This window comes from Paramormyrops kingsleyae, chromosome 5 (genome assembly GCF_048594095.1).
Source record: "Paramormyrops kingsleyae isolate MSU_618 chromosome 5, PKINGS_0.4, whole genome shotgun sequence".
Lineage (NCBI taxonomy): Eukaryota > Metazoa > Chordata > Actinopteri > Osteoglossiformes > Mormyridae > Paramormyrops > Paramormyrops kingsleyae.
In genome coordinates this window covers 11373873-11400180 of record NC_132801.1, presented here as the reverse complement: position 1 = coordinate 11400180, position 26308 = coordinate 11373873, and the positions used below count along the sequence as shown (strand labels likewise).

Sequence of the window (26308 nt, the reverse complement as noted above, 5' to 3'; positions counted from 1 at the left end):
ATTAGCATGGGTGAAGTGGCCCTCGCTGTGCAGTAGCTTTTAATTAGAGACGCTAATTGAAGCGGCGCCTGGGAAACTCTTACTGCGCCTGCGAACAATGTGCAATTGGCCATGTGAAAAAAAAATATAATAAAAGGCCGTGATGCTGGCTTCTCTGCCTGGCTCTTACTGGATAATAGAGTGTTCCAGTCAGAAATGCAAAGCTCCAGAAATTACCCCTATAATGCCAGGAATGGTCATATGCATATTTCAGGGAATGCAGAAAAGTTTCGATTGTGTACATGTGACTTTATACACTGGAAATGGGTGGTGCTGGTCCTTAGAACAGGAGTGGGAACCCCTGATCCGGGAGTGTCAGCATCCAGCAGGTTTTCTGTCCTTCCTGATGAGTTACTATCTCCCTGACGTCAGATGTTGTTCATCAGGGACCAGGTAGGATAGAAAACCTGCTGGATACACGCATTCCAGGATCAGGGTTGCTGATCGCTGTCCTAGAAGACTTCCATGACTGCTTATGAAGTACAGCAGTGTTTCCCAGTCCGGTTCTTGGGGACCCACAGACAATCTACGTTTTTGGGAGCTGAGAGGGAGCAAAAACGTGGACCGGCTGTGGGTCCCCAAGGACCGGATTGGGAAACACTGAAGTAAAGGCTTGTGGTGAGATTTGAGATTCAAACCCTGCTGTAGCCTGTCTGATCCCCCTCAGAAGAGACGAGTGTGGGATTTCGCTGTACAAACAAGCACGGGGTGATCATGACGCAAAACATGGCTGGGGTGGGCATTGGCGTGCAAACTGTCAGTGAAACACAAGCCGGGTTGGTTTGCTGATCAAAGCACTGCCCCCTGTTCTTTACCATCCTGTGGGTGGTGTGGAAGGAGGGATGCATATGTCTGTGTGTGTTGCTGGAGGTGGGGCGACGGGGGGGCTGATGGGAACTGGTGGATTTAGGAACCCCTGCTACCATTTGGCTTTTACATAAACGCCTGTTAGCTAATCCCCTCAGAAATGTCATCTTTCTCCATATCAATGTAAACAGTTCATAAAGGCCACAAAAGGTACAAGAAAGATATTTCTTCTGGGCTTTGTATTCCACGTCGGGCTTCATTAGCGCAGTGGTCCTATGGTCGTTAAAACCTATGTCCCCCTCCCAGATCACGATCTCTGCTGTGCTGGTCTACCGAAAGCCAAACCCTACTGGAAAACCCATTCACACACAGCTGGGGTTGGGTCTTGTCACAGATTAAGTGTCTTATAGTTGAAGGAGAAGAACTTTGCTTTGTGAACCTGTGGAGAAGCTTTACTAGACACTGAGAGGGTGGTAAGATTAGAACCTGTGTGGTGAAAGCCAAAATTGCATAGATATTTTCTTAATTTTTAATGATGATCAATGAATTTGTACCGTGACCTTCAGCCATATACTGTTAGAAGGTTTGAAATTACACAGATGAATAATTATAATATCTCGTTTTGTGCATCTGACAGGTTTAATTGTTACAAATCTCAAATCACTGCAAAGACTAATGGGCCTCCACAAATTGTCAAATAAATCTTTCTGGTCTCCAGAAATAATCCATCGTTATCTTGCATGGTGAACGTTAGCATTTTGGGAAAAAGCCACACAAATATGATGGACCATTAAAGCATGACCAGTGTAATGCCAAAGGTCACAACCTGTCGAGGGCTGTCTACGTCAAAGTGTCCACTCATTAGAAGCCACTGGAGACCCATACTGATCCCTTTTGGGTCATTTGGAGGTCAGTCATTGAAATCACCAGCCAGAGTTCCAAAGACTGTCTTTGTGAGTAGCAGATTACCATGAGGCCGTATGGGATGGGTGACTGGAAGCGTTACTATGGGCACAGATCTGGCAGGATTTTGCAGCCGTTTCACAGGTTCCTGCATGGCTCTTCACATGGGAGCAGAGAGTTGGCTAATGGCCCAGCACAGCCCTGGAATACCAGAAGATTCCCTCTCCACCTTCAAGAAATGCTTCAAGATCCATCCGTTCCCGGAACACCTCTAGTAGCCTACACCAACCTATCTTCCCTGAATGCTCTTAGTGTTGCCATTTGCCTGCTGATTTTAACGGTCATCTCTTTAGGTTCTTGCTTTGTTTAGCAGACGGTTGTAAAGCTCTCGCTCCAGTACCTCTTACACTTGCACCAGGTCATTCATTGGAAGGTCGGCCAGCTGCACTTATGCCTAGTTAACTCCTTGACAGACGTGTGTTTGTAAAGTGCTATTTTGGACCAAAGCATCTGCTAACTAAATGCAAATGGAAGCAAGATGCGGAATTTGTAGACTAGCTTTCAAATGCATGGTCTCCCCTTGAGATCATACCCATGGTTCTGTCTTATAAAATCCGTCAACGGGATGGAACCGAGCCACTCTGTCTCCTACCAGCGGGTGGATCTTCACCCCCATGTAGCAGCCCCAAGCTCGTTATTATGCTGCATTATGAAGATTAAAGCTACAGTACAGCAGTGCATTGTGTTTAGTGTGTGGTGCCCCTGCCCCATTCAGAAACCCGGCTGTCACAGAAGCCTGGTAATGAAAGCCCATTTTGAGTGTGGCATTATGTCAGGATTATTTCGCGTGTGAAAAAAAAATAGAGAATCCCAGAGCTGGCGCAACTGTGCTTTTTCTTTCCCAGGGCCACACATGTGATTCTTCCAGTAACATGCCAGGCTTGTGCCACATTGAGAATAATTTGCATACGGGCAGCTCATTCCTGTCTGATGAAAATCCATTTATCATGCCAAAACAGTGCCAGGGGACACAATGCAAATGCCATCTCCGTCTTCCAGCAGCGCCGTGCTGCTTTTAAATGAAATTTCACCCAACCTGGTTATCTTCGGCGGGTTTGGCCGTACGCCGCGGCAAAGCCGCGTATCTGTGTTTTTTGTACTTTTCAGGACGCCTGAGAGTTTGAGTTCGCCGGTTTGTTTGTTTTTTTTTTTTTTCTTCTCCCAGAGAATAAGGGACGTCTGGAAGCATAATGAGATGGGTGATGCAGGCATTGTTTTGTTTGGGGGTGTCTCTCTTCCCGCCCCTGCCGCTTAGCTTCTTTGAGCATAAGGTGCTCGCTGAAGTGTGAAAGCTGGTGATGAGACAGTAAGGGGGGGGGGGGGGTTCTGGGTGCAGGCCAGCGGGTCTAGGGTTGTGTGTGTACTTGAGGGCGGGGGGGGGGGGGGGGAGGACATGGATCTGTACTTGACGGGACACCCACCCCACGGGAGGCGGGGGAGGTGGGGGGTGAAGCCCATCGGAGTGCCTCAGTCTCTCTGGGTGGGAGGAAGAGAAAGGGACGTCGATCTTCTGCTTGAGTGGAAGTTCCTCACCATGAGGGAGGGCGAGGAGAGGAAACGTGCTTTTCTGAATCTGGCTGGGGTCCTGCAAGAGAAGGTCAGTGAAGAAACCCTCAGGAACAGACTTAATCTGCAGCAGGGCGCACGTGTGTGTGCAAGAGTGTTCAGCCGAACTTATTCAATAAGTAAATATGCGGTGGCACTGTTTGCTTGTTCATCGCTTCTTACACATGACTTGCATTTCTCAGAGACTGAATATGAGGTTACCAGACCCGTGTTTGGTCTTTTGGTACTGACTCGTGAGTAATGGTGATACCGTCATCCTCTGGTGTTGTGTGAAGCAAAGTGTCACCCTTGGTGATGCAGTCATTGTATCCCCTGTACCTGGGACTATGTTAAATGTGAATATCCTTCAGAGTTACACCTTCCTAGTTCAACTGTTTTTTGTCAAAAAAAGAATGTCTGGTGTTCTCTACCGTTGTAAGTTTGCTTGGCAACTGAAATTTGGAAGTTGAATGATTTCTTCTAAGATTTCAGGATCTACTTCCAAGAGAAACAATGTAAAAATGCATATGTAATGGTATTCGTCAATGTTGTATACATGATAAAATGAGACGAGGCCAGTTTAATTTTTAATGAAACAAAGACTCCCATATTAGGAATGTTTGTGCTTTGTGGTGCCTGCATGCTCTTGATTCTGCCCTCATTCATCCCATCGATGCTGTCTTAGCCCATGTCAGGTCTGGCTGAAGATCCAGGGTCCAGGCACTGGAATGTCTTACATGTGTCAAACAAGATAGATGGCGGATTGTGTGATGGGCAAGGATCGTGTGACAGGTTCTGTTATCCTATGATGTGTAAAGACTACAGGTCTTTACACTGCTGATACAGGTCTTGTGTAATGGTATAGGTCTTCTGAAATTAGCAAGGTGTTTAAGTGATGGGTAATGTTCCTGAATAACTGTGTGAAACCCAGTTCTTCTGGACAGCGAACATTTTCCACTGCATGTGGGGGTCAGAGCGGTGGATGGGGTGATTTTATCTGACACCCCCATGATGCTTTAGGCAGGCAAACTGAGCAATTTACAGAATCATATTGCTGTCAAACTGAAACCAGCAGAACATGCCACTGTACGAGCTGGCCGTGTGAACCTGCTCTATACCCTTAATGATTAATTACTAGTGTGTGAAGGGCTTGCTCGACAATCTCGCCCCTCCCCCGAAACAGGCACTCCCTTCCCATGTTTTGCCATGTTGCTTATACATGTATTATGGTATAGTTTATGTATTAATGGTATAGGTATAATATATAATAGTGTTGTTTCTGCGAAGTGGTATAGGTCATAGTGATCGAGTTCCCTTATAATGATATAGATTCTCTACAATGGTGTAGGTTTTATATGATGAAATTAGCAGTGGTATAGGCCTAATGTATAATGGTATTGTTTCTGTACAATGGTATGGGTCTGATGTAAGCTATATGTTATAGTGACGTGACATATGTGCCCTTGTAATGGTTTTGTCCAGTGTTATACTTCCTGTGTAGTGGTATAGGTCCCATGTAATGGTGTAGGTCCCATGTAGTGGTATAGGTTTTTATGTAATGTTGCCGCCCCTGTGTTTGGAGTGACAGGTTACACTCTGTGTGATGGCTGAGGGCTTATCAGGGTGCTGGTGGGGTGCAGGGTCACTGCTGTGGGCAGCTCATGTGCTCCCTTCGGCATGTGGCCCGAACCACGTATGACAGGGTGCGGGGAACGTGACATCTGGCGAGCAATCTGGCCGATGCTGGCACACCCATGCAGCCTGCTGTGTGCTATCTAGTTACGGGCAGGATGGCGTGTTTAAAAGGAAAAAAAACTGACATTTAAAGCAAACGAGAGCTGCTTGTGTGGCTTCATTACTATCCACTGTTCAGCTGCTCTGCGGCCTGTGATACAGATTATATTTTTAGTCAATAATCCTACTGTTAAGTAATTAGGATGTTTGGACTAGAAAATGCATTAGATGCACAAAATGCATTAAATCTATTAATTATAATATGGACTTTCCTAGCAAATTTGTTGCATATGCATTCCTGATTGGCCCAGGAGCTGTTCACACTCGATGTTAGTTGAGCCCAGATCGACACCCTCATTCTGAGCCTTATTGATGCCACAGGGCTTAAAGAAGATGCCATTCAGCTACTGTTGATTGCTCCACTTTAATGTTGGTTGCAGATAAGTAGCTGCATTGCCTGCACGTGTTGTGTGTTCACATGTGTGTGTGTGTGTGTGTGTGTGTGTGTGTTGCAGTATGATCCCGAGAACTCGGGCTTCATCAGCACGGAGCGGTTCCGAGACCTGCTGGAGGTCCACGGATCCGAGCTGGACCCCCACAAGCTGGAGGTCCTGCTGGCGCTTGCGGATGGCAACGCCGATGGGAAGATCTGCTACCAAGACTTCGTCAACCTGGTAAGGCTGGCCTTTAATCTGACTGGCCCATGTCATCTCTTCAGCCATAGGGCGCAGACAAACACTTCGGACAAGTAGTCACAGAACAGTCAAATTTAATTGCTGTATCATGCTTGTTGAATGAATAGCATTTTTAGAATATCTAGCAAGTGAATTAATCTGAACGATGAATCTGGTAATTATGGATTTCCCTAAGTGCGTTCAAAGTCTCCCCAGTTAATCATTATATCTCTCTTTCATTCTGTATATTAATTCATTTACCGTAACCAGGCCTCCAGTATTTGGTCCAACTGCATGTAGACAAAAATGTCCCTGCAGCTGCAAAGTTCTAACAATTTAAAATAGGGCTGAACGACTTATCAATTTCAAATGTGATTTGGCAAATTTGTGTGCTGCGATTGGCAAATGGACTTCGGATGTGCACTCAACAGCATGTCTGACCCAAGGCTTCCCACTTGGCGTGAGAATTATTTTACAAATTCATGCCGTGCTCCCTGTGTGACCGTCTTTCTCACCAATCAGGAGAGTGTCGTGCTCCTCGCGCGCCAGTCATGCTCACCAATCAGAAGTGGCCCAATGCACCTGTGGATATGCCCACGAACGGCGAACAAACGGCTGAGCTATAAGTGAATTACCTACTTATTTCATGGTCGGAGTTGCGCCACGACACACCTTTGGTTTTTGTTAATGAGCCATCGCATTAGCATGCCACTCACCCATCAAGGAAACGACGGGACAGTCAATAATCTTCACAGCAGGGGACTGTCACCCCCAAGAAGACGTAAAACCCATAATTCAGTCGTATTTATGTCATGTGTTTTAGTACTCATTGATTTAAGTACTGGTTTCGATAGATTAATCTTATGAAATTAATCTTAATTCCACACCGGTAATTAAATAAAAGCCTGGCTTTAACATAAATGCCTAAAGAACTGACCACTTTAATCACTATTACAGTGGGGTACGGGCGGTCTTATTATTTCGAAAACATAATAATTGACACTCCGCGTCAGACGAATACAGTGCATTTTACTTTTCGTTTCACATAAAATGCAGGGTTTCTAACTTTGGTCAGCAGTCTGAAGTGAGATTTTGAAGTTGTTTCAAGACTGCACACACATGTACTGTACATGCATTTACATATATATAACAGTTTTATTGCCTTGTGAATAGTCTGTAGGGTTTGCAAACTACCCCAACACTTTTGATGTAGCTAATTTTAGGTTTATAATGTAATAATATATATATATATTTGTCATAGGGGGTGCAATGGGGGGGGGGGGCAGTTAAGATGATTCCAAGGGTCTGGAAGCGTGAGTGTCACGCCAGATGTGTGAGAGTCTGGAAGCGTGAGTGTCACGCCAGATGTGTGAGAGTCTGGTAGCGTGAGTGTCACGCCAGATGTGTGAGAGTCTGGAAGCGTGAGTGTCACGCCAGATGTGTGAGAGTCTGGAAGCGTGTGTCACGCCAGATGTGTGAGAGTCTGGTAGCGTGAGTGTCACGCCAGATGTGTGAGAGTCTGGAAGCGTGAGTGTCACGCCAGATGTGTGAGAGTCTGGAAGCGTGAGTGTCACGCCAGATGTGTGACAGCTGGCAGCCCTGAAGATGTAATTTTTTTAATTGTTTCACCTGAGTCAATTTGTATAAAAAACATTACTTTATATAGTTGTTAAAAAGCAGAAACTTCGATGAACATAAAATCACAATAAACTATTTATTCGACATTTTATAAAATGCATACTGTGTTTGAAAACTTTTAAGCTTTACGATTTCAGGACAGAGCAGCCCCTCTCTTAGGAACATTATGGCTTTTTGGTCGAGGGTGTTAGATCTGCTGCTGTTATTAACACTAATGGCACATTAGCGCAAAAAAAGGCTGCAATACCCCAAACTTTGTATTGGAGTTTGACATTCATTGGCGTAGGAAACGGCAGTTCTAGTGTTATTAGGGGTCCAAGCAGTATTAGCTGCAAGATTGCTATTGTTTTTCATTTAACTGGAATTGTTTTATTATTACTTAATTTAACGTAAGTCACAGCTTTTGTGATAATTGTTTTATGTTTGATTGTTCTCTGCTAATTAAAAAAAGTAATGAATACACATTGGAAGCCATTCATATCATTAAGTTGTCATCCTTCCATCAAAATAGAGACCAGCTGATATTTTGATGGCATCTCATGTGGTGATAGTGTGTCATATGTTTTAAATCTATTACACACTGAATATTGAACTGAAGCTTGACATATAAAAAGTTATATCGCAGATCAAATCGTAATCACAATATCTGTCAGAAAGATTGTGATTAGATATTTCTCCAAATTGTTCAGCCCTAATTTAAAAGAAAGAAAAATAAAGTTGGTGTGGAGAAGCAAAGGAGGGAAGCCAAGAATGATTAACTTCTGAGACCGCAGTGGGGTCGGCCAGCGGGACCTCAATGCGCTTCTTTGTTGGGTACAGTACTTCAGGGAAGGGAAAGTGCAGCAGCAGCCTGGCCTGCACCTTTTTGTCATTGGCTCGGCCAAGTCATGTGACAGTCAGGGATCAGCATCTGCAAATGGAAGTGGGACAAAGAAGAATGAGGAGCATGTATTGGGGTCTGTGCCGCTATTGTTCCCTTGACTCTCATATCCAGCGCCTACAACAACAAAGGCCATGTGTAGTGGGTTCTGGTTGGGGGGGCTGGTGGGTGGGCACCAGGGTATTGGGTGTGCAGGGGGCTACATGCAGCAGTATCTTTACCATGTAACCGCACCATAAAGCTGCCATTGTGATCGCAAACAATTCGGCATTCGCTGTGTTTACGCTACCTATGCCAGCGAAGCAGGGGGGCGCTCCCCGGTTTGTACCTACCCCCTGTCAATGTGTATCACTGTCCGGTGCTGAGCATTCCTGAAATGCTGTGCTGTACTTCCTGTGACGTCTCAATGATCAAAAGGGGAGGATCACTGTTGTATAAACGATAAACTGGCCTGAGCTCCAGTGGCTCAGGTTCTTAATTATTAGTGATCCACCATGGGGCTCAGGATCCACCATGGGGCTCAGGATCCACCACGGGGCACAGGATCCACCGTTGGTTGCGGCACAGGATCCACTGTGGGGCACAGGATCCACCATGGGGCTCAGGATCCACCATGGGGCACAGGATCCACCATGGGGCACAGGATCCACCGTGGGTTGCGGCACAGGATCCACCATGGGGCACAGGATTCACCATGGGGCTCAGGATCCACCATGGGGCTCAGGATCCACCATGGGGCACAGGATCCACCGTGGGTTGCGGCACAGGATCCACCGTGGGTTGCGGCACAGGATCCACCGTTGGTTGCGGCATGAGATCCACTGTGGGTTGTGCCACAGGATCCACCGTGGGTTGCGGCACAGGATCCACCGTGGGTTGCAGCACAGGCGTTTTGGAAGTAGCATCATTGTCTATGTGATTGTGTTGCATGGTCCACAAACTGGTGGTGCTGCATTTTAATACTTTTTATCAAGAACCACTGATGCCCACTGGAGTAATTTTGCCATTGAGTTTATGGCGTCCAGCTACATAGAGAGTGCTGTAGAAAGTGCAGTGTGAGTGGCATTTTCAGCCTCAGAGGGGGTGTTGGACATGTTAAAAACACAAGGTCTGTCTAACCTGATTACCCGCCACAAGTTGGTCTGTTTAACTTGTCCACAAAACAAGGTTTAACCATAAATATTTACCATTTGCTTGCAGCCGAGATAAGTGCTCGTGCATTTCCATAATTTTGTAAGTGCAACACCAACACAAATGTATTTTGGTTCTGTTGCGATCCCTAATTCAATGATTCACTCGATTCATAAAGCATTTGAGGACATCCCGAGAGGGTGTCTAAGCGCCAAGCACTCGTGAAAATGTAATCTGCATTGAGGCTGCCAGGTTTTGTGACTGTATTTCTGCGACATGCATTCGTTTGGTTTGTGACGCAGCACCGAATCTGCCTCATCTGTTTGGCAGCACATGACCCGTCTAGGAATAGCTATAAAAAAACAGCCATGGCAGAAATCGCCCAGCGACTTTCAGTCATTTACATTAAAACTCCATCAGAGCAGCTGAGAGATGCATGGAATGAGAAATGTTCATGCAGGAGGATAAGCCGCTGAAATGGGAATCGAAAACGGAGGGATTATCCAGCCATAAAGTTCAACTGTTTTTTTCAAGGGTTTTTGGGTTCTGCTTTTATACAACTGCAAAAGTTCATTCCAACTTTTAATTGCCAAGGCATCACCGAATGAAACCCAAAGTTTATGGTGTTTTTCTGAGGTTTTGTTGCAACTTCTTCATATATATGAACATACCCACTGTATAGACAAAACTTTTGGGACATCTGGCCATTACACAGGAACTTTTATGACATCCCATTCGAAATCCATAGGCATCAATATGGAGCTGGTCGGTCCCCCTTTTACAGCTGCCACTCTTCTGGGAAGACTTTCCACAAGAATTTAGGGTGTGTCTGTTGGAATTTTTGTCAATTCATCTCTAAGAGCATTTATGAGGTCAGACACTGGTGTTGTAAGTGAAGGTCTGGCTCACAATCTCTGCTCTAGTTCATCCCAAAGGTGTTCGATGGGGTTGAGGTCATGGAGAATGGAATTGTCCAGAATATTCTGGTAGGCTGAAGCATTAAGAGTTCCCTTCACTGGAACTAAGGGGCCAAGCTCAACCCATGAAAAACAGCCCCATATCATTATCCCTCCTCCACCACATTTTACAGGTGACACAATGCAGTTGGACAGGTAATGTTCTTCTGGCATCCGCCAAACCCAGGCTAGTCCATCAGGCTGCCACACAGAGAAGTGTGATTCGTCACTCCACAGAACATGTTTCAACTGCTCCAGAGTCCAGTGGCGGCGTGCTTTACACCACTCCATCTGACGCTTGGCATTGCGCTTAGTGATGTGAGGCTTGCATGCAGCTGCTCGGCCATTGAAGCCCATTCCATGAAGCTCCCAGCGCACAGTTTGTGTTGTGAGGTTAATGCCAGAGGAAGCTGGGAATTCTGCAGTTGTGGAGTCAACAGAGCGTTGGCGACTTTTACACACTACACTCCTCAGCATTCAGCAACAGTTACCTTTTACTTTACATGATCTGCCACAATCTGTTTCTGTTGCTCCTAAACTTTGCAATAATACCACATACAGTTGACCATGGAATATCTAGCACTGAAGAAATTTCACAAACTGACTTACTGCAAAGGTGGCATCCTATGACAGCACCACGTTTGAATTCGCTGAGCTCTTCAGAACGACCCATTCCTTCACAAATGTTTGTAACACGGACTACATGGCAAGATGCTTGATTTTATGAATCTGTGGTGATGGGTCTGAATGAAACACCTGAATTCAATTATTAAGAGGTGTGTCCCAATGTGTGGCGATGGTGGTGCAGGAGGTAGTGCTACTGTTTGGCAACCGGAGGGTTGCAGGTTCCAGCCCTGGGTCCTGACCCCATCAAAGTGTCTTTGAGCAAGACACTGAACCTCAAATTGCTCCTGTTGAGCTGGTTGGTGCCTTGCATGGCAGCCTCTGCCACTGGTGTGTGTATGGATGGGTGAATGTGAGGCATAACTGTAAAGCACTTTGAGTACTCAAAAGAGTAGCAAAAATGCCCTATATAAATGCAATCCATTTACTTTTGTTTTGACTTTTAGTCTATGTATGTGTATGTGTGTGTGTGTGTCAATCCATCACTGAGGCCAATGATACAATGCAATGCAAAAGAATTGTTACGCCAGAAAACACTTCTATTAAATCGAAGGCAGCCAAAGACAGAATTGAAAAGCAGAGACTCGGTGGGGGTCATGGAACGCGTGGGTCAAAAAGCCAGAGAGGTCAGTCCTACACAGACCACACTGGATGGGCAGACATGGAACAGGGATCGGGGGCAGATGGTCAGGGACCGGAACACAGCGGGCAGGTCAGGTCAGGGCCGCAGGAAAGACCATCAGAGAACGCTCTATAAATCGCCACATGGATCAACAATAGTGACGGACTGAGCGCGAGGTGGCCCAGCACCTTAAAGGGGCAGTGTCAGGTGGGGCTCCTTTGGAGGGGGTGTGACAAGAATATGATGCTGTACATCATACAGGTACAGAAGCAGGTTGGAGAGAGCAAATAAATCTAAATTAAACATTTTAGGGTTAAAAATCATTGCTCACATTTCTAAATAAAAGGGCCTCTTCTAATAGTTATATATTAATAAATCAGATTTTACTGATATGACCCTGAATAGGACAAACAGTTTCAGAAAATGGATGGATGGATTTTACTGATGCAAAGATGTCAGAAACTATCCCAAATTGTATCCAGGGCACAATTTTTTAATCAGGCAAAATGCACTGCGTATTTTTTTATATGTATACATCAGAACTTAAAAATACAACTTTTTAAACGTCTCTGTCAAATAGTTGTCTAATGTCTAGCCACTCATTGACCATGACATCAAAGTCTGTGTAAAACTAAAGGTCTTTTTATGGGTGAGAGAAACACATTCCTGATTTTATTTTGGGGTTCTGTGTTGCAAAAGAGGTGTTTGTTTGTGAGGGATTGTGGATCGGGCAGCTGTGGACAGTGCTAGAGATGGATGGAATTCCTCAGACGTTGCCTAGCGATGGGGAAACATTCCGGGGCCCAGGGCAGGGTTACGTGGGAAGCGGGGGCAGCCGGCGAAAAAGGACAGCAGGGTGTCATGGCACGACCGCCCCCGTGGGCTGGGGTGAATCCGGAGGCGAACTTGGCGAGAGATCAGCCAGGTCCCTCGGGCATAAAAGTCTGGGAATAAATAATTAAATTATTGTCTAAGCATCTTAGAGCCCAGAGGTGAATTTACAATTATGGATTTTCAGGCATTGCTCGATTTGCATGGGATTATAAAATCTGCCAAATTTCTGCAGCTTCACTGCAGGCTGCGGCGCAGTTTAATCACAGTTTCTCACTGGTGTTCCTTGACACTTTTCAGAAAAACCGGGAGGTATAATCTCTTCTGTGTGCATTTTTCCAGATGAGCAACAAACGCTCCAACAGCTTCCGACGGGCCATCCTGCAAGGCGGACGGCAGCTGAAGGGGGCGGTACTACGCGAGGAGGCGGGGCTGGACCTCTCTCAGCGGCTGGTGCGCCACATCGCCTACGAGACGCTACCCAGAGAGATCGACCGCAAGTGGTACTTCGACAGCTACACCTGTTGCCCACCGCCCTGGCTTATCCTGGCTATCACCATCACCGAGGTAGGCCAGCTTGTGATTGGCTAGAGGTTAAAGAGTAAATGCAATGGCACCTGAACCCTAGAGTCGATCATTTTAATATTAGCATTTTATCTTTTGAGCTACACAGTGGCTTTCGGGGGAGCCCTGTTTTCCGGTGTGCAGTCACATGCACACTCATGCATATAAGTGTGTGGCAGCGTGGTCTATAACAGGGTCTCTGTGAAAAACATTCTACTGTTACTACTGCAGCCAGTTAATACCGTCAGTAACATTTCATATAGGCACAATAACAACAACATAAGAATCATGCAAGAAGTTTAACAGCCTAAATGTCTGGCCTTTAGGGGAGCTGAGCTTCTCTTATCTCCCCCGTAATTCGAACCATGTTTAGAAGTGTTTTTTTTTTTAATTTTTTTTGCATTTTTCAGTTGTTTAAGTATTTTTCTGCCTCCCTGCAGGTGGCAGTGTTTCTGTACTATAGCCTGCAGCTGAACCGCTGGGTACTGCAGGTGTCTGATCCCCTCTTCCTGAAGGGCCCGTTGCCCTATCACCCTCAGCTACGGGCCCAGGCATGGCGCTACCTCAGCTACATCTTCATGCATGCTGGGTGAGTCGCGGGGAGGAGCGGGGAATCGAACCCAGCATCGTCACAAGCTGGTCAGCCAGCAGGCATGAGGATCGGCGTATTGAGAGAAAGTTTGAGTCTGTAGGCCAGAGGACTGATAATTCTCATACCCGAGCTTCACAGCTTGGTGGTTTCTGCTCTCCTTCGCACAATCTAAAGCGGTCATTTCCCAACTGTTAACAGTGTCCGTTCTTGCATTATGCGGATAATTACGTTTATACTTGCAAGCTAATTGACATCGTGCTAGATACGGGGGCCACAGCATGGAAAGCTTAAACTGTTTCTTTGTGGCCATTGGATTGGTGCTCAGTGCTTTATTTGTGACTGAAACACGTGTAATATTAAGCAAATGTTAACAATGCATTACATTACATTTTCTCATTACCGTTGGCAGCATAGTGCAACCGATAGGCTTCAAAACGGGAACATGCCCTTGAATAATCAGCAGTCCAACCATTGTGTGCTGTGACATGAATTAACTATGTGTCCTTAAGTCATGCAGCTGTGGATCTCCCAGTAACGGTGCCTGCAGATTAGAAACATATCTGTGCCACTTAGCAAGAGCCCGAGTTATATGCTAATGATCTCATATTAGCCCGGATACAGAAGTGTACACAAATCCTGTAAATCCAGAATACCTTGTTATGAGAAAGGTATAAAAAAAGAAATGAAATGATGGTTTATTTGCCATTTGGGTACAGGTATATTGGAACGCTTATTTTTACACATATATACAGTTGAGACCGAAGCTTAGGGTCTCAGTTCAGCATCAGCCGTATATCTGCCGCCCCTGCAGCAATTCAGAGGGTAAGGACCTTTCTCAAGAGCCCAAAGGGAATTCTGAATTATGCAGATGCTGTGGCCCAATAAGCCAAATTTGAGAATTCCCCGTAAGACATTAAGGGTATTTGGCTATTCGACAGAAATAATGGGTTCTGGAAGCACCTTAACTGGACTCTGGGTGTTTCTCAATACCAAGAATGCAGAGATGGTACATGTGGTCTTTGTAAGACCGGTCTTGCCTCCCAAGAACGAACTTTGGGCGCAAAGAATCATGGGATTGGTCGCGTTTGGCGAGGATGCAACCGATGTATGCTTGACATTTGGGGTGGGGCAAGAACGACATGATTTTTACCGTCCTCCGTACTTCTGTTCTTACTATTGGAACTGGTCTTCGGCGATGGAAGATGCCGTGAAACTGGTGCACAAGAACACAAATACAGTCTAGTAAACAAATTCATGAACACCCATTTTTTTTAGATTTTTCTTCTTTTCATGTAAGACCATGAAAACCCTGTATTTGATGAGTGATCGAAAATGCATGATGGTTGACGACGAATCGTTTTAATGCGGTAGCCTTGTTTTCGTGATGTTTGCGATCTATAGTGAAACAGAAAAGGGCACTTTGTGTGGGAGGAGCAGACACATGTGCGTGTCACTGTACTCAGCTAATCAATCCCACTGCTGTGTTCAGACAGCAGAAGGCATGACCTCACCCACCGTGGCTGTCAGACCAGTGCTCTGTGAGGATACTTGCTCTCTGCTCGCCGTCATTTTCCCATTCTTTCCGGTTAATCGCATGTGCCTTTGCTGGTCTTGAAGCGCTTCTATGTGGAACAGCAGCGTGATTTTAAGGGCATGAATGGATTGACCTACACCTTCCCAGTATTATCCTTTCCCTCTGTGAAGGATGTTCAAATAGAAGAGAATAGAACATACTGCACTATGCTGTAGATAGTCACTTTCAGAAAACAGCAAGACAGATCTTTTTGTGGGTTTTCTCCTGATTCTTCACTTTGCTCCCAGCACAAAAACATGTAGTCATGCAGGCTGGTTGAGTATGTGCATCTGGGGATGGACTGGCATCCCAACCCAGTTTGTGGGGACCCTCGGACAGTCCTAGTTTTTGTTCCATTCTGGCGCCCATCCAATCAAGAATACCAAATACCTGGTGCAGGTGTGGTGGGAACTGAGTGGGAGCAAAAACATGGCTTGCGGGGATCCCTGAGGACTGGGGTGGGAAACCCTTCTCTATAATGTTGGCCGGCCTTGTGCCCAACAATTCCAGGAATAAGATCCAGAGTTCCTGTGTGACCCTGTACCGGATAAACGGTTGGAAGATGGATGGATGCATTGAGTGAATTCCTGAATTCCTGTCTTTTATGCGGGTCACAGGTGTCTGGTAATATAAATCTTCTTATTTTGATTTTATTCTCAGCCAAGATGCTGACAATATTGAGAATGTTATGTGCATGCAAACACACTCATTGTCTTCATGTCACGTTATTGCCTGGGGTAGTATGGTCAGTAAGATCTATTTAAAATCGAACTAGCCAAGAGTGAAACACACTTCATCATACTAATAGAGATGGATTATGGCCCTCCACAAACACATCTGCAACATGACAAATCATCCCTGTAGAAGCTTTTATACTTCAACACATAGTACGTTGCTATATCTATCATCTGAGTTTGGTGTTTGCTGGAGTAATTTTTAAATAATAAATATTATAATGCTATATTAAAAGAGCACCATATGGAAATGGTAATGTAATTCATGAAGGCAGAATTATCAGCTTTTTATTATTTTGGCTGATGTGGTCCTAAAATCTCTACTCATTCTGCAGATGGCTTTGAGGCATTTTGCATGCATTGATTGTTCAGTGAATATAACTTTGATTCCCTGATAACGGTTCATTTATAAAATGCACGGCAAGATGATCGTGAGGAGAGGAACCTCAGCTTGGTCCTGGGAGAGCTTGGCGGAGACAGACTTAGTCAGACAGTTCAGGAGGTTTTCATATACGCTGCTAATATGCGACGTTCTCTCGAAGGCAGTGAAGTGTGCGTCTAGTACGTCTAGAACGTCTAGTACGTCTAGAACGTCTAGTACGTCTAGCCACATCCGCATCTGCATTACCTACTTCTGTCGCTATATTTAGTCATTCAGTAATTGCTTTTGAAGACCATTGTGCTCAAAGTGACAGGCCTTTAGAAATGTGATAAGGCTGAAAGCCTCGGGAATTTTTGTGCTGGGTTTTGCAGTGACCTAACAGGATTTGTATTTAAACACCTCGAGGGCTGATTTGCTAAATGAATTCCAAGTCAGTCTCCCTACAGCTATAAATCTACACTACCAAATCAAAAGTTTTTGCACACACTGAGATTTTCTACATTTCCACGTTACTCACTTAACATTCACTAAAAAATACACTCAACATTCTTTGCTAACAAGTAAATCTATCTTTTGAGTATCTTTATTAGCAAGAAAATGTCATGTCTTTGATTCATCAAAGTAACCTCCTCTATTAGTTATAACAGCAGAGCAAATCTGAGGTATTCTTTCTACCAGGGACATTAAATACTGCCCTGTTTCATGTGATGAAATGGTTAACTAGTGCATTTAAAGTTAAAGGATAGCCTAGAATTTGACTATGCCATCACCACACAACCAGTTAATAGGATGTCAGACATGCAATGTTACATACTCATTCCAAATGGTAAAAACCTGCGGTGTACAGAAATGTTTGACTGCTAGTGTATATCACAAAAGTGTATAAATTCAGCAACTGAGGTAAAGTACAGTTACATCAAAACAGTGTAAGACATGTAGCCTATAATATAGGTCCTATATACACTCAATATGCATGCAGTCATCAAGGTACAATAGAAACTGACACTATAAAACTGACATAGAACATATAATATGCACTGAAAAATAATTATTTAAAACCCACGAGGTATAAATCAGTCATATGGAATAGATTCTAAAATGACTTCTAAGTGAGAATGGGCTTGTATTTAATTAAACATTATTTTAATATATTCATAATAATAATAAACCACATTGGAGTTCAAATTTAAATTTCAAATACTAGGATTATCTGTCCTCTATATCCATGCATATCATCTTGCATAACCATCTATTCTGTAGAGGGTTGTGGTGAACCTGGAGCCTGTTCCAGGAAGCATGGGGTGCCTGAGTGGGGACACTGGGGGGGAGACGGGCACCCATCACAGGGCACTCACTCATACACACAACATCGTGTCCTGTGGGCAGTTTAGAGACGTCAGATCACCTAACAACAGGAGGAGACAAAAGAACCTGAAGGAAACTCACGTGAATGTAGACAGGATATGTTAATTCCATACCCAAAACTGGGGATAGGATTGTAATTTGCAGTCCTGAAGGTGGAAGGCCATCCATCCATCCATCCATCCATTCATCCATTCATCTTTTTTCCCAATTTCTTATTCTGGTTAGGATCCTGATAGTGCTGAATTATCCACCAGAATTCTAGCATTCAGCTCATATTCAAAGAGCTCCTGAACCTTGGATGATTTGAATTTGACTGATTGCTTATTTAATATAATCTCAAATGATGTTCAGGTTGTAAAGCAACCAGTGAAGTATGTGCTGCTCATCCCTTAGTTTGCTTTGCAATATGAATCAGCCCTTGACAGTAGGATGACTGTCTCATGTCTTGAAGGCTAATCAATACCTTAGCCCTAGCATAGCTGTCAGTGTTGTGATCAGAATATCGTCATCAGAGGTGTTCAAGGACGTGACCACTTTAATCCTGGCGCTTTCCCTTAATTGTAGCAGGTTGGTGTAAGATTGACATATTCTGGTCATGTGGGCTTGGGACTGTGAGGACTTGTCCAGTCTGTGCTTGATTTGTGTGCCATTCAAAGTTTCTGTGAGTGTTGCAGGGCAATTAAAAGGAATGCTAACCATTTTCTGCTTAAAATTAAGGAGCTGTCAAGGTCACGGCAGACGCCTTCTAATGCAGTCATTTGTGAATTCCAACTGTCACATCAAGGCACGTGATAAACCATCCAGCAGTTTTAAATCTCACAAAAGAGGGCCAGTGGTCGAGACGCTTCCACGCCGATTCGCTTTCAGGCGGCAGCCGTTTCAGCTGGAGTCCAGAAAGCGGCTGATTGGCCTGCCGACTGTCCGGATGTGTCTGTGTGGAGCTGCAGTCAGCAGTCAGCACTGTCCTTTCTCGCTGACTGTCCTGCTCTGCGTATAAAGTTACTATTGACGAAGCAGGAATGCCACACCAGAGATTCTTTGACATGAAACTTCTCTGTCCATCCACGTACTTCACTTCCTCCCAGGTCCTTGTCGGGTTTTAGAAAATATGCATTTCTTTTAAAAGCAGGCCGTGTAATCATTCAACGCAAGAACTTTTAGGACAACAGAGACCTGATTTGGCACCTCGCTTCCACGAGAACAGAGAACCTCTCGACTGTTTCCGGCTATAAGGTTTTAGTCCCGGGGTAAGAACATTCCCTGCCTTGACGGTCACGTTTCTTTCCCAGCATAGAGCACCTCGGTCTCAACATGGCCATGCAGTTGCTGGTGGGTGTGCCTCTGGAGATGGTACACGGTGCGGTGAGGATCGGCCTGGTCTACGTTTGCGGCGTCCTGGCAGGTGGGTTGTGTCCGGCGTGTTGTTTGAAACCCTGCAGACCCCTGAGCCTTTTATAAACGGCCCTGCGCCTGCATCACTGGTTGGACCCCGGTTTCACCTGCAACCCTTCTGGCCTCTGACATAGCCTTTGTTTACAGCCTCAACATACACTTCAGTCAGTGACAGATGGCTTGCCTGTTCTCTGAAGAGCCTTCAGCCCGAAGGACAAAAGACAAACTGGATTGTCCCCAGCACTCTCTTAACCTGTGTCCCCCCTCCTAATGTCTTGGGAGTTGAGGGGGTTGAGAGTGAGGTTGTGCATCTGGGCTCCCTGCTAAAAAGGAAGTAAAGGACGTAAAGGAAGGCCCTTAATCCCTATTACTCCACGGACAGGCTGACTCTGCTTTCTCAGTCTTGCATTGCTTTGGATAAAAGTGCCTGGTAAATGAACAAATGTAAATATCACAGTTAGATGTAGCTCAGGCCTCTCTGCTTAGATAGTAGACCAGATAAGCCCTTAATTGGGGCCTAGTGTGGCGTGCAGGAAAATACTGTGCGTTGCGTCTGTTGAGTTAATATGGTTTTCCTCCAAACCATCCGCTTTTCAGAGCTGTTCCTAGGCAGCATAGCAAGCTCAGGCTAGATATTTAAATGGCGGGTGTTAGGCTCTGACAAAAACCACAGCTTAATGGAAGCGTTAGAGGTGAGGTGGAGGACGTTCTCGGTAGGTCGGATTAGCACGCGACTCTTATCGTTGGCCTATATGCCAAACTTCCGCTTACCATGTCATGCCTGAGAGGCGTCGGACGGAACACAGCTGCTAAGCAGGAAAACCTGACCTTTGCATGAAATAGGGGTGAAAATGCACCATAAATCAGCCAGCAGACAGCTAAGTGCCCGTGGGGTCTCTCTTATGAAGGTTCCCCACTGTGTTAATTAGATTTAGACCCTTTGGTCCTGAGCTCCTGTACCTTTATTTATGTTCTCGGTTATTTATTGCTGTTATTCTAATGTGTGTTTAGGGATAAGCACTCAGCTGGACTAATGGGTCAAACTATGTCAAAGGTCAGTTGTCCAGAAGCCTGTTTGTCTAAACCCAACTGCTTTTCCTGCTGGGGTGCTGGGGTGACCTGATCTCAGACCAGCAGGAGGGCAAAGAGGCTATCGGGTAATCCTCCTTTCTCTGTAGCCACATCTCACAGTGACTTACTGCAAGCCGTACAACAATAGTCAACATTGTACTCAATGGCCTGACTTTAAGTGAGGGGAAAAAGCTTGATTGACATGGTTGAGTGTGACAGACGGAGGAGACAATCGGGACAACCCTTAGAAATAGGGAATTATTAAAGCAAAACAGTACAGACCCGGATGTCATCACTCAGGGGTAGAATAGACACCTGATTGGTTCACAAGCATAATTAAAACATTTGGAATAAAAAGGTTATTTTTTTGTCATGTTCTCCCTTGTCTTTACTGAATAGCACTGATTGCCATTTATAAAACACAAAAAAGCTTGAAAAATCTCCCCTTCCACATGGCTGACTTACATGGATCCGCACCAGACTTTTGGTAATTAAAGTAAGTGTGCAGAATAGGCCATTAGGAGGCAGCCACCGGCCCTGATTGTTGAGTCTCACCTTAGACGTGTCTTGAGCTCTCTCTCTTTAAGCCTTTCAATGGCCTGATTCCTGCCACACGTTAGCTTGGTCCGGGTGTCTCTCATTCCTCGTGACTCACAAGATGTCCTCTTCATGTCCGTGGGCTTCAGACCTCCAATGGCCGTGCTGCACAGCGCTGAGGAATGTTCCTTTGGTTGTTTTGGGGAGTTGATTCTCATCAGCCCGTGTTTCTCCCGCCAGGGTCATTGGCGGTGTCTGTGGCAGACATGACCGCCCCAGTGGTGGGGTCTTCGGGAGGGGTCTATGCCCTGGTGTCGGCCCACCTCGCCAACGTTGTCATGGTAAGATCCTTAATGCTACTTTGTTTTAGCCCACATGGTAAACTGCAACTCTTCCGGGTGGACTTAAGAAGGATAGATAAAATATTGTCCTGTGGTCGTCCTCTGCAAATCACCCAATGCCTGTGGTTGGACTCCTCATGCTCCTGGCCTTTGAGGATCATCTTGCATGTACGGGGTCTGAGGCATCGTAAACGGGATGGAAGCCTCTGTCTGAGCTCCAGATGGGACGACTGGAATGAGTTCTGCAAGGAACCTGCCGCCATTCCTCTGGGGCACCGTCAGCACCCTGTAGACTCACGTACCGGTCGGCGGCTGTCCATTTATGTGTCGGATTTTTATTTCCTTGGCCAAAGTGCATCTTTCTTGTGACTCTGGTGTGCCTGATGCTCCAAAGAGGCTATGCCTTTGGCAGTAAAACCATTCATTCTGTCCTTGGCATAATGGGATAGTTTGATTCATCAAAAAGTTTAGGGTTCTGTTCCTCCTGAAATGTATTGGGATATGTTGAAAAGAACCAAGCAAAACCCACTGTCTTGTATATCTACCTTCCAGAACTGGTCGGGGATGAAGTGCCAGTTTAAGCTCTTCCGGATGGCCATGGCCCTTGTCTGCAGTGAGTCTCCTTTACTTTCGGATTCAGATGGGGAGTTAGTGCTCTTCTCTGTACCCTTTCCTGGTGGGCGTTATGCCTTAGAACCAAACGATACCTCCCAGGAATGCCTTGTCCAAAAGCCTCAAACAACTGCTTAAAGGAGAGTAAAGCTTAATAAAGAACTGGCTTTGAATCAGAATCTCCGGGAAGCTTGAGGCTAAAAGCTACTAGCCCATAACCCACTCCGGCAGCGGACAGACTTTCATACTAATTACGCACCTTAGTGTCCTTGTGTGCAGCTTTGGTTATTATTTATCTCATTATTCATTAGTTAAGTAAACATTTGCTTAGGAAAATATCTGGCATGTTATTAACTGACTGGTGGCTTATTCTGGAGCATAGTGAGCTGTAATTGCCAGCGAACCAGAAGGTGAATCACTTCCTTTTTCCTGCTTTGTTGCTTTTTCCTCGCAGTGAGTGTGGAGTTCGGGCGGGCTGTGTGGCTTCGCTTTTATCCCCCGCCCTTCCCCCCCTGCCCCAACCCCAGCTTTGTGGCCCACTTGGGCGGCGTGGCCGTGGGCCTGACGCTGGGCGTGGTCGTGCTCCATAACTACGAGCAGCGTCTGCAGGAGCAGTCACTCTTCTGGATCTTCTTCTGCGTCTACACCCTCTTCGTCCTCTGCGCCGTCTTCTGGAACGTCTTTGCCTACGGACTGCTAGATGTCAAGCTACCTCCATCTCCATGAGTGAGAGAGAGAGAGAGCGAGAGAGAAAGAGCGAGAAGGAGGGAGCTGCTGCAGAACTCTGTCCCAGTTTGCAGTTGCCCAAGTGTGAACCAGTGTGGTATCACCTTTTCCATACACGGCCTGTTATCTCACTCCTGTGAGAGTCTGTGGCAGCACCTACCATTAACCATAAGGTGCCTAGAAAATCTGTAGTCATCATGATTGCAGCAGTAATGGACAAAAAACATAGAGCAGGATGGCTTTCAAATTGGACTGGTCTTTTTTAAGCCATCTGTTTGATAGACAAACCCAACAGGAGGTACAGTATGTACAAACTAAAAACAAAAAGTACCAATCCATCAGAGGCTCTGGAAATGCAGTGAAACAGGCCTTTTGGATCTCCAGGGTACTCAAGGTTCTGCCAATGCAATTTTGTTTTTTTTGTGTGCCATATATTACAGGAAAAATATGTATGGTGTCTGTTTTGTATTGTTTTAATGTAGGCCAAAATGACTTCTGTTTATTAATGAGGGGAAAGTGTTGATATGATTTTTCTAAGCCCAAAAAGGTGTGTATGTGTATTTATTCATAATGGAAGTGTATTTTGTCCAAAAAAAAAATGCATGTCATGTTTTGTTGGGAAAAAAAGAAGTGAAATTGTCATTTTAAATATACAAAAAGTTTCTCTGTTTGCCAAAAATATACAACCAACAGAAAAAAGGACAAAAATAGCAATGTCAGTGCATTATTATACAGTGTAAAATGAAATCTTTTGGTGTAAAATATATCGAGGGGCCTCCGAGAATGGCAGACTGTGTGAAAGATACTTACAGATTTATAGGCTCCTGGATGGTGACTGAGCAGGTATTTAAAAAGCAGTGTTCTATAAAGCAGTGTTTGTTCAAGAATGTGACCGAGGGACTGAGCAGGTCGGCCCCCCCCCCTCGCAGGTAACGGGCATCTTCCTCGATCTAGTTTCACTGGCATCAGCTCGACCAGTCCTTCTCTGCGGCTGCCCTGCAGCTCAGAAACACCATCGTCATGTGACATATTCCTACTCTCTATGCTCGTGTGAAGTGATCTTTAATGAATGTGTCTTGCTCACCTAACGGCAGATTATAATTGACCTCGAAAATTAATCCTGAAACATCTCTTTGCCCTGAAGTCATCCTAGGTAGAATTATTGTGCTGTAAACGAAATAAATCAATGACATTAGAATACAGACGTGTTTAACATAGCTTTCTGCTTTTAACCCAGTCTGAAGTAGCACGTGATTGAACAGTGTTCTGTACATATATAACTACATTTAACATCTATAGCAGATGATACTCTGTTGTCATTGGAGTCTGTATACAAGGGCTATGACATTTCAAGTTTGGAGACTGACTTTATTTTTAACGTGCATATTTTGTAGATTTGATATGTAAATATTGGAATACATTAAATAGTTTTATAATTAAAAATCCTGCTGCTTGACTGGTTTTTATGCTTCAGAATGATTAAACAGTCACTAGTGATTAATGACTCAATCATTTATTGAAATGTCACTTGCAGAATATTCTGAGGAGATATTTCACCTGTTTGTGAATTATTGCATACTTTAGCTGTGGAACATTTTATTGATTTATAGATTACATTTTACCTATGGGTAAACTAGAGACAGCCTTTTAATTTCTGTCCTATTCATAAGCTAAACAACTTACAGAAATGCTTAATACTATGAACCAAATAAGCTTTTGATTGTGTTCCTAGCAATAAAAGCATTCCAAGGCAAAAGATGGTATAGTAAAGTTCTGGAGTTTTGAACACCAATCATAAAACATTTTGCCTGAATAGGTTTATGTGTTTATGTGTGGTCCCTGTATAAAAAAAAAAGATGGTGACTTGGTGAACGGAAGTCAGTCTGAATCTGGCAAGCTGCCTTTGTTAACAAGCATTGCGTAAGTTTTGGTGGGGGAAAAAAAAAAGAATTATTAGAGCATATTTGTATGAATGTTTGGCAAGTTTTTTTATCATCTAAAATTCTCTCCTTAAATGGTGTTGATCTTGATGAAGGTTTGCTGAGTTTGGTATGTGTATTCTATTCTAATGTCACTTTAACACTCCACTTAAATTGAACATGGAAAAAAATGTTAATTATATAGTGCGGCTTTTATTGTCAGGGAGCCTAAGGAAGCCTCCATGCTGCTGTTTTATGTCTGATGATTGTCACAGTGCTCAAAAACATGCGCGACGAAGCAAATATCAATAAATAGATTCCGAGGTTCACGGGCTGGACATTTGCTATATAGCCTCACACTTTGAGGGCTGCCTTAGAGAGAATAACACATATAGAGGTAGCTCAGAAAACACCAGAAATAGGCTGATTTACTTGCAGTACATCAGGGACAGTGTTTAGGTTCCTGATGGGTAATTCCAGGCATTGGGTTAACGCTGGCTTCTGTTCCAGCTTCTTACAGCATATCCTAATTACCATTGATAAAGCTGTCAGCTAAATATTTAAATCAGATAAAACTAAAGATGTTAGATAAGATGACCGTTTTCCGTTTTGTGTTAAATGAGATGGATTGACAAATACATATAATAGTACAAAGATTAATAAAGATTATTTACAAAGCTATATACAAATACATTTTTACCCCTATCTGAATAATAATGTATGTAAATCAAAGATTCTTTCATTGCCATTAGCTCCTAGGCAGTACTGTAAATTAATTCCAATGCAAATTTATCTCCAGATTAAAATTACAGACAAAGGCAACTGTGGCAGTTTTTTTCTACTTCTATACTTTTAACGCTATTTTTTTTTTTTTCGGTGTCACCACCTAAAGAATTACATCTTCAGCCAAACATGCACTTAAAAGATTCGTAAATGATCTGTATCTTTGCCAAGGAAAGAAGAGGTGGAACAATCCTTCTATCAGCAGGAATATGTTCCCACACTGCACTTGTGTTTTTCCACTTAAAAACCAGATGGACCATTAACCCCAGAATACCATGATGCGCTTCTATGCTACTTAATTAGTTCAAAGTGGCATCACATGTGAAGTAGGTCTACTCACTCAAGAACACTATAAAAGCTCAGTTGTTCAGATTGATTAATGGGACAATGTCACCCCCATGTGGTGTGTTACTTACTGCCTTCTAACATCAATAACCGGTGTTACAGTTTTTCGCAATTGCTTTGGAGCATGTCTCAAATGACAATTAACATTTGCAAAACAAGAAGTGTAATCCCCACACCATAATGACACTTCTGCACAGCACAACATATATGCAGATGGTTTTGTATAATTGTCATAATTTGGCACAATTTGAAGTTGCTTTAGTCTTGTTGGTCAAAATAGATTATGTGGTTTCCCATTGTGATAATTTAACTTTTAATTTAACTTTTCCTTTTGTTGGCATTGACTAGTACATTGGTGAAATTACTTGCTTTTGAGACATGAGTTAATTTTTTTGGGCAAGTTACAACCTTTTGCAGCTAAACCATAGTGTTTTGTAATATACCTGAACTGTTTTGAGTAATGCTCTTACAGTGGTGGGAATGTTAAGTGAGTTTCATGAAATGTGCCAAAGCAATAGAAAAAAACTTTAAAACATGGGCTTAAATATGATGATAAACAATTAGCAGGAACAGAACAATCACCATTGTTGTTGTTACTATTACTATTATTCCTGGAACGTGAAAAGCAATGTGACTGGTAATTTCACAGTTATACAGTTGAACAACGGATGAATTCAGGTGAAGTACCTTGGTCAGAGTTCCACATAGAGCTTGAAGGGACAATTCATTATACTGTCTATTCATCACATTACTGGTTTCACGTCCTTTTTCTTTATTCACATACCACAAAGCAGAATGTCCTGCTTAGCCAGACAACTTGTCGGATTTAAGGTAGTTTGGGCAAAATGTAAGTGAACAAAGACAAAGTCAGTTTAAACTGGGGTACCTTAAATCCATCAAGTTATCCGGCTAAAAAGAAAGTAAAGAC

The 26308-nt window shown here is 44.1% G+C and overlaps 1 protein-coding gene across 3 annotated transcripts in view; it reads left to right on the top strand.

Annotated features, from left to right (window-relative positions):
* rhbdl3 (rhomboid, veinlet-like 3 (Drosophila)) overlaps nt 1-23789 on the top strand; it is a 37274-nt gene extending 13485 nt beyond the window's left edge. Inside the window, exons 3-9 of one of the 3 annotated variants that reach the window (XM_023792050.2) lie at nt 5604-5762; nt 12787-13011; nt 13449-13597; nt 18944-19056; nt 20895-20995; nt 21548-21608; nt 22062-23789. In XM_023792050.2, coding sequence (XP_023647818.1) covers nt 5604-5762; nt 12787-13011; nt 13449-13597; nt 18944-19056; nt 20895-20995; nt 21548-21608; nt 22062-22333 — 1080 coding nt within the window. In that variant the 3' untranslated portion in view covers nt 22334-23789. Of the gene's footprint in view, nt 1-3243; nt 3407-5603; nt 5763-12786; nt 13012-13448; nt 13598-18943; nt 19057-20894; nt 21609-22061 lie in introns of those variants that run through there. The other 2 variants (XR_002835799.2, XR_002835796.2) reach the window with 2 other exon arrangements.
* Nucleotides 23790-26308: the final 2519 nt, after the last annotated feature.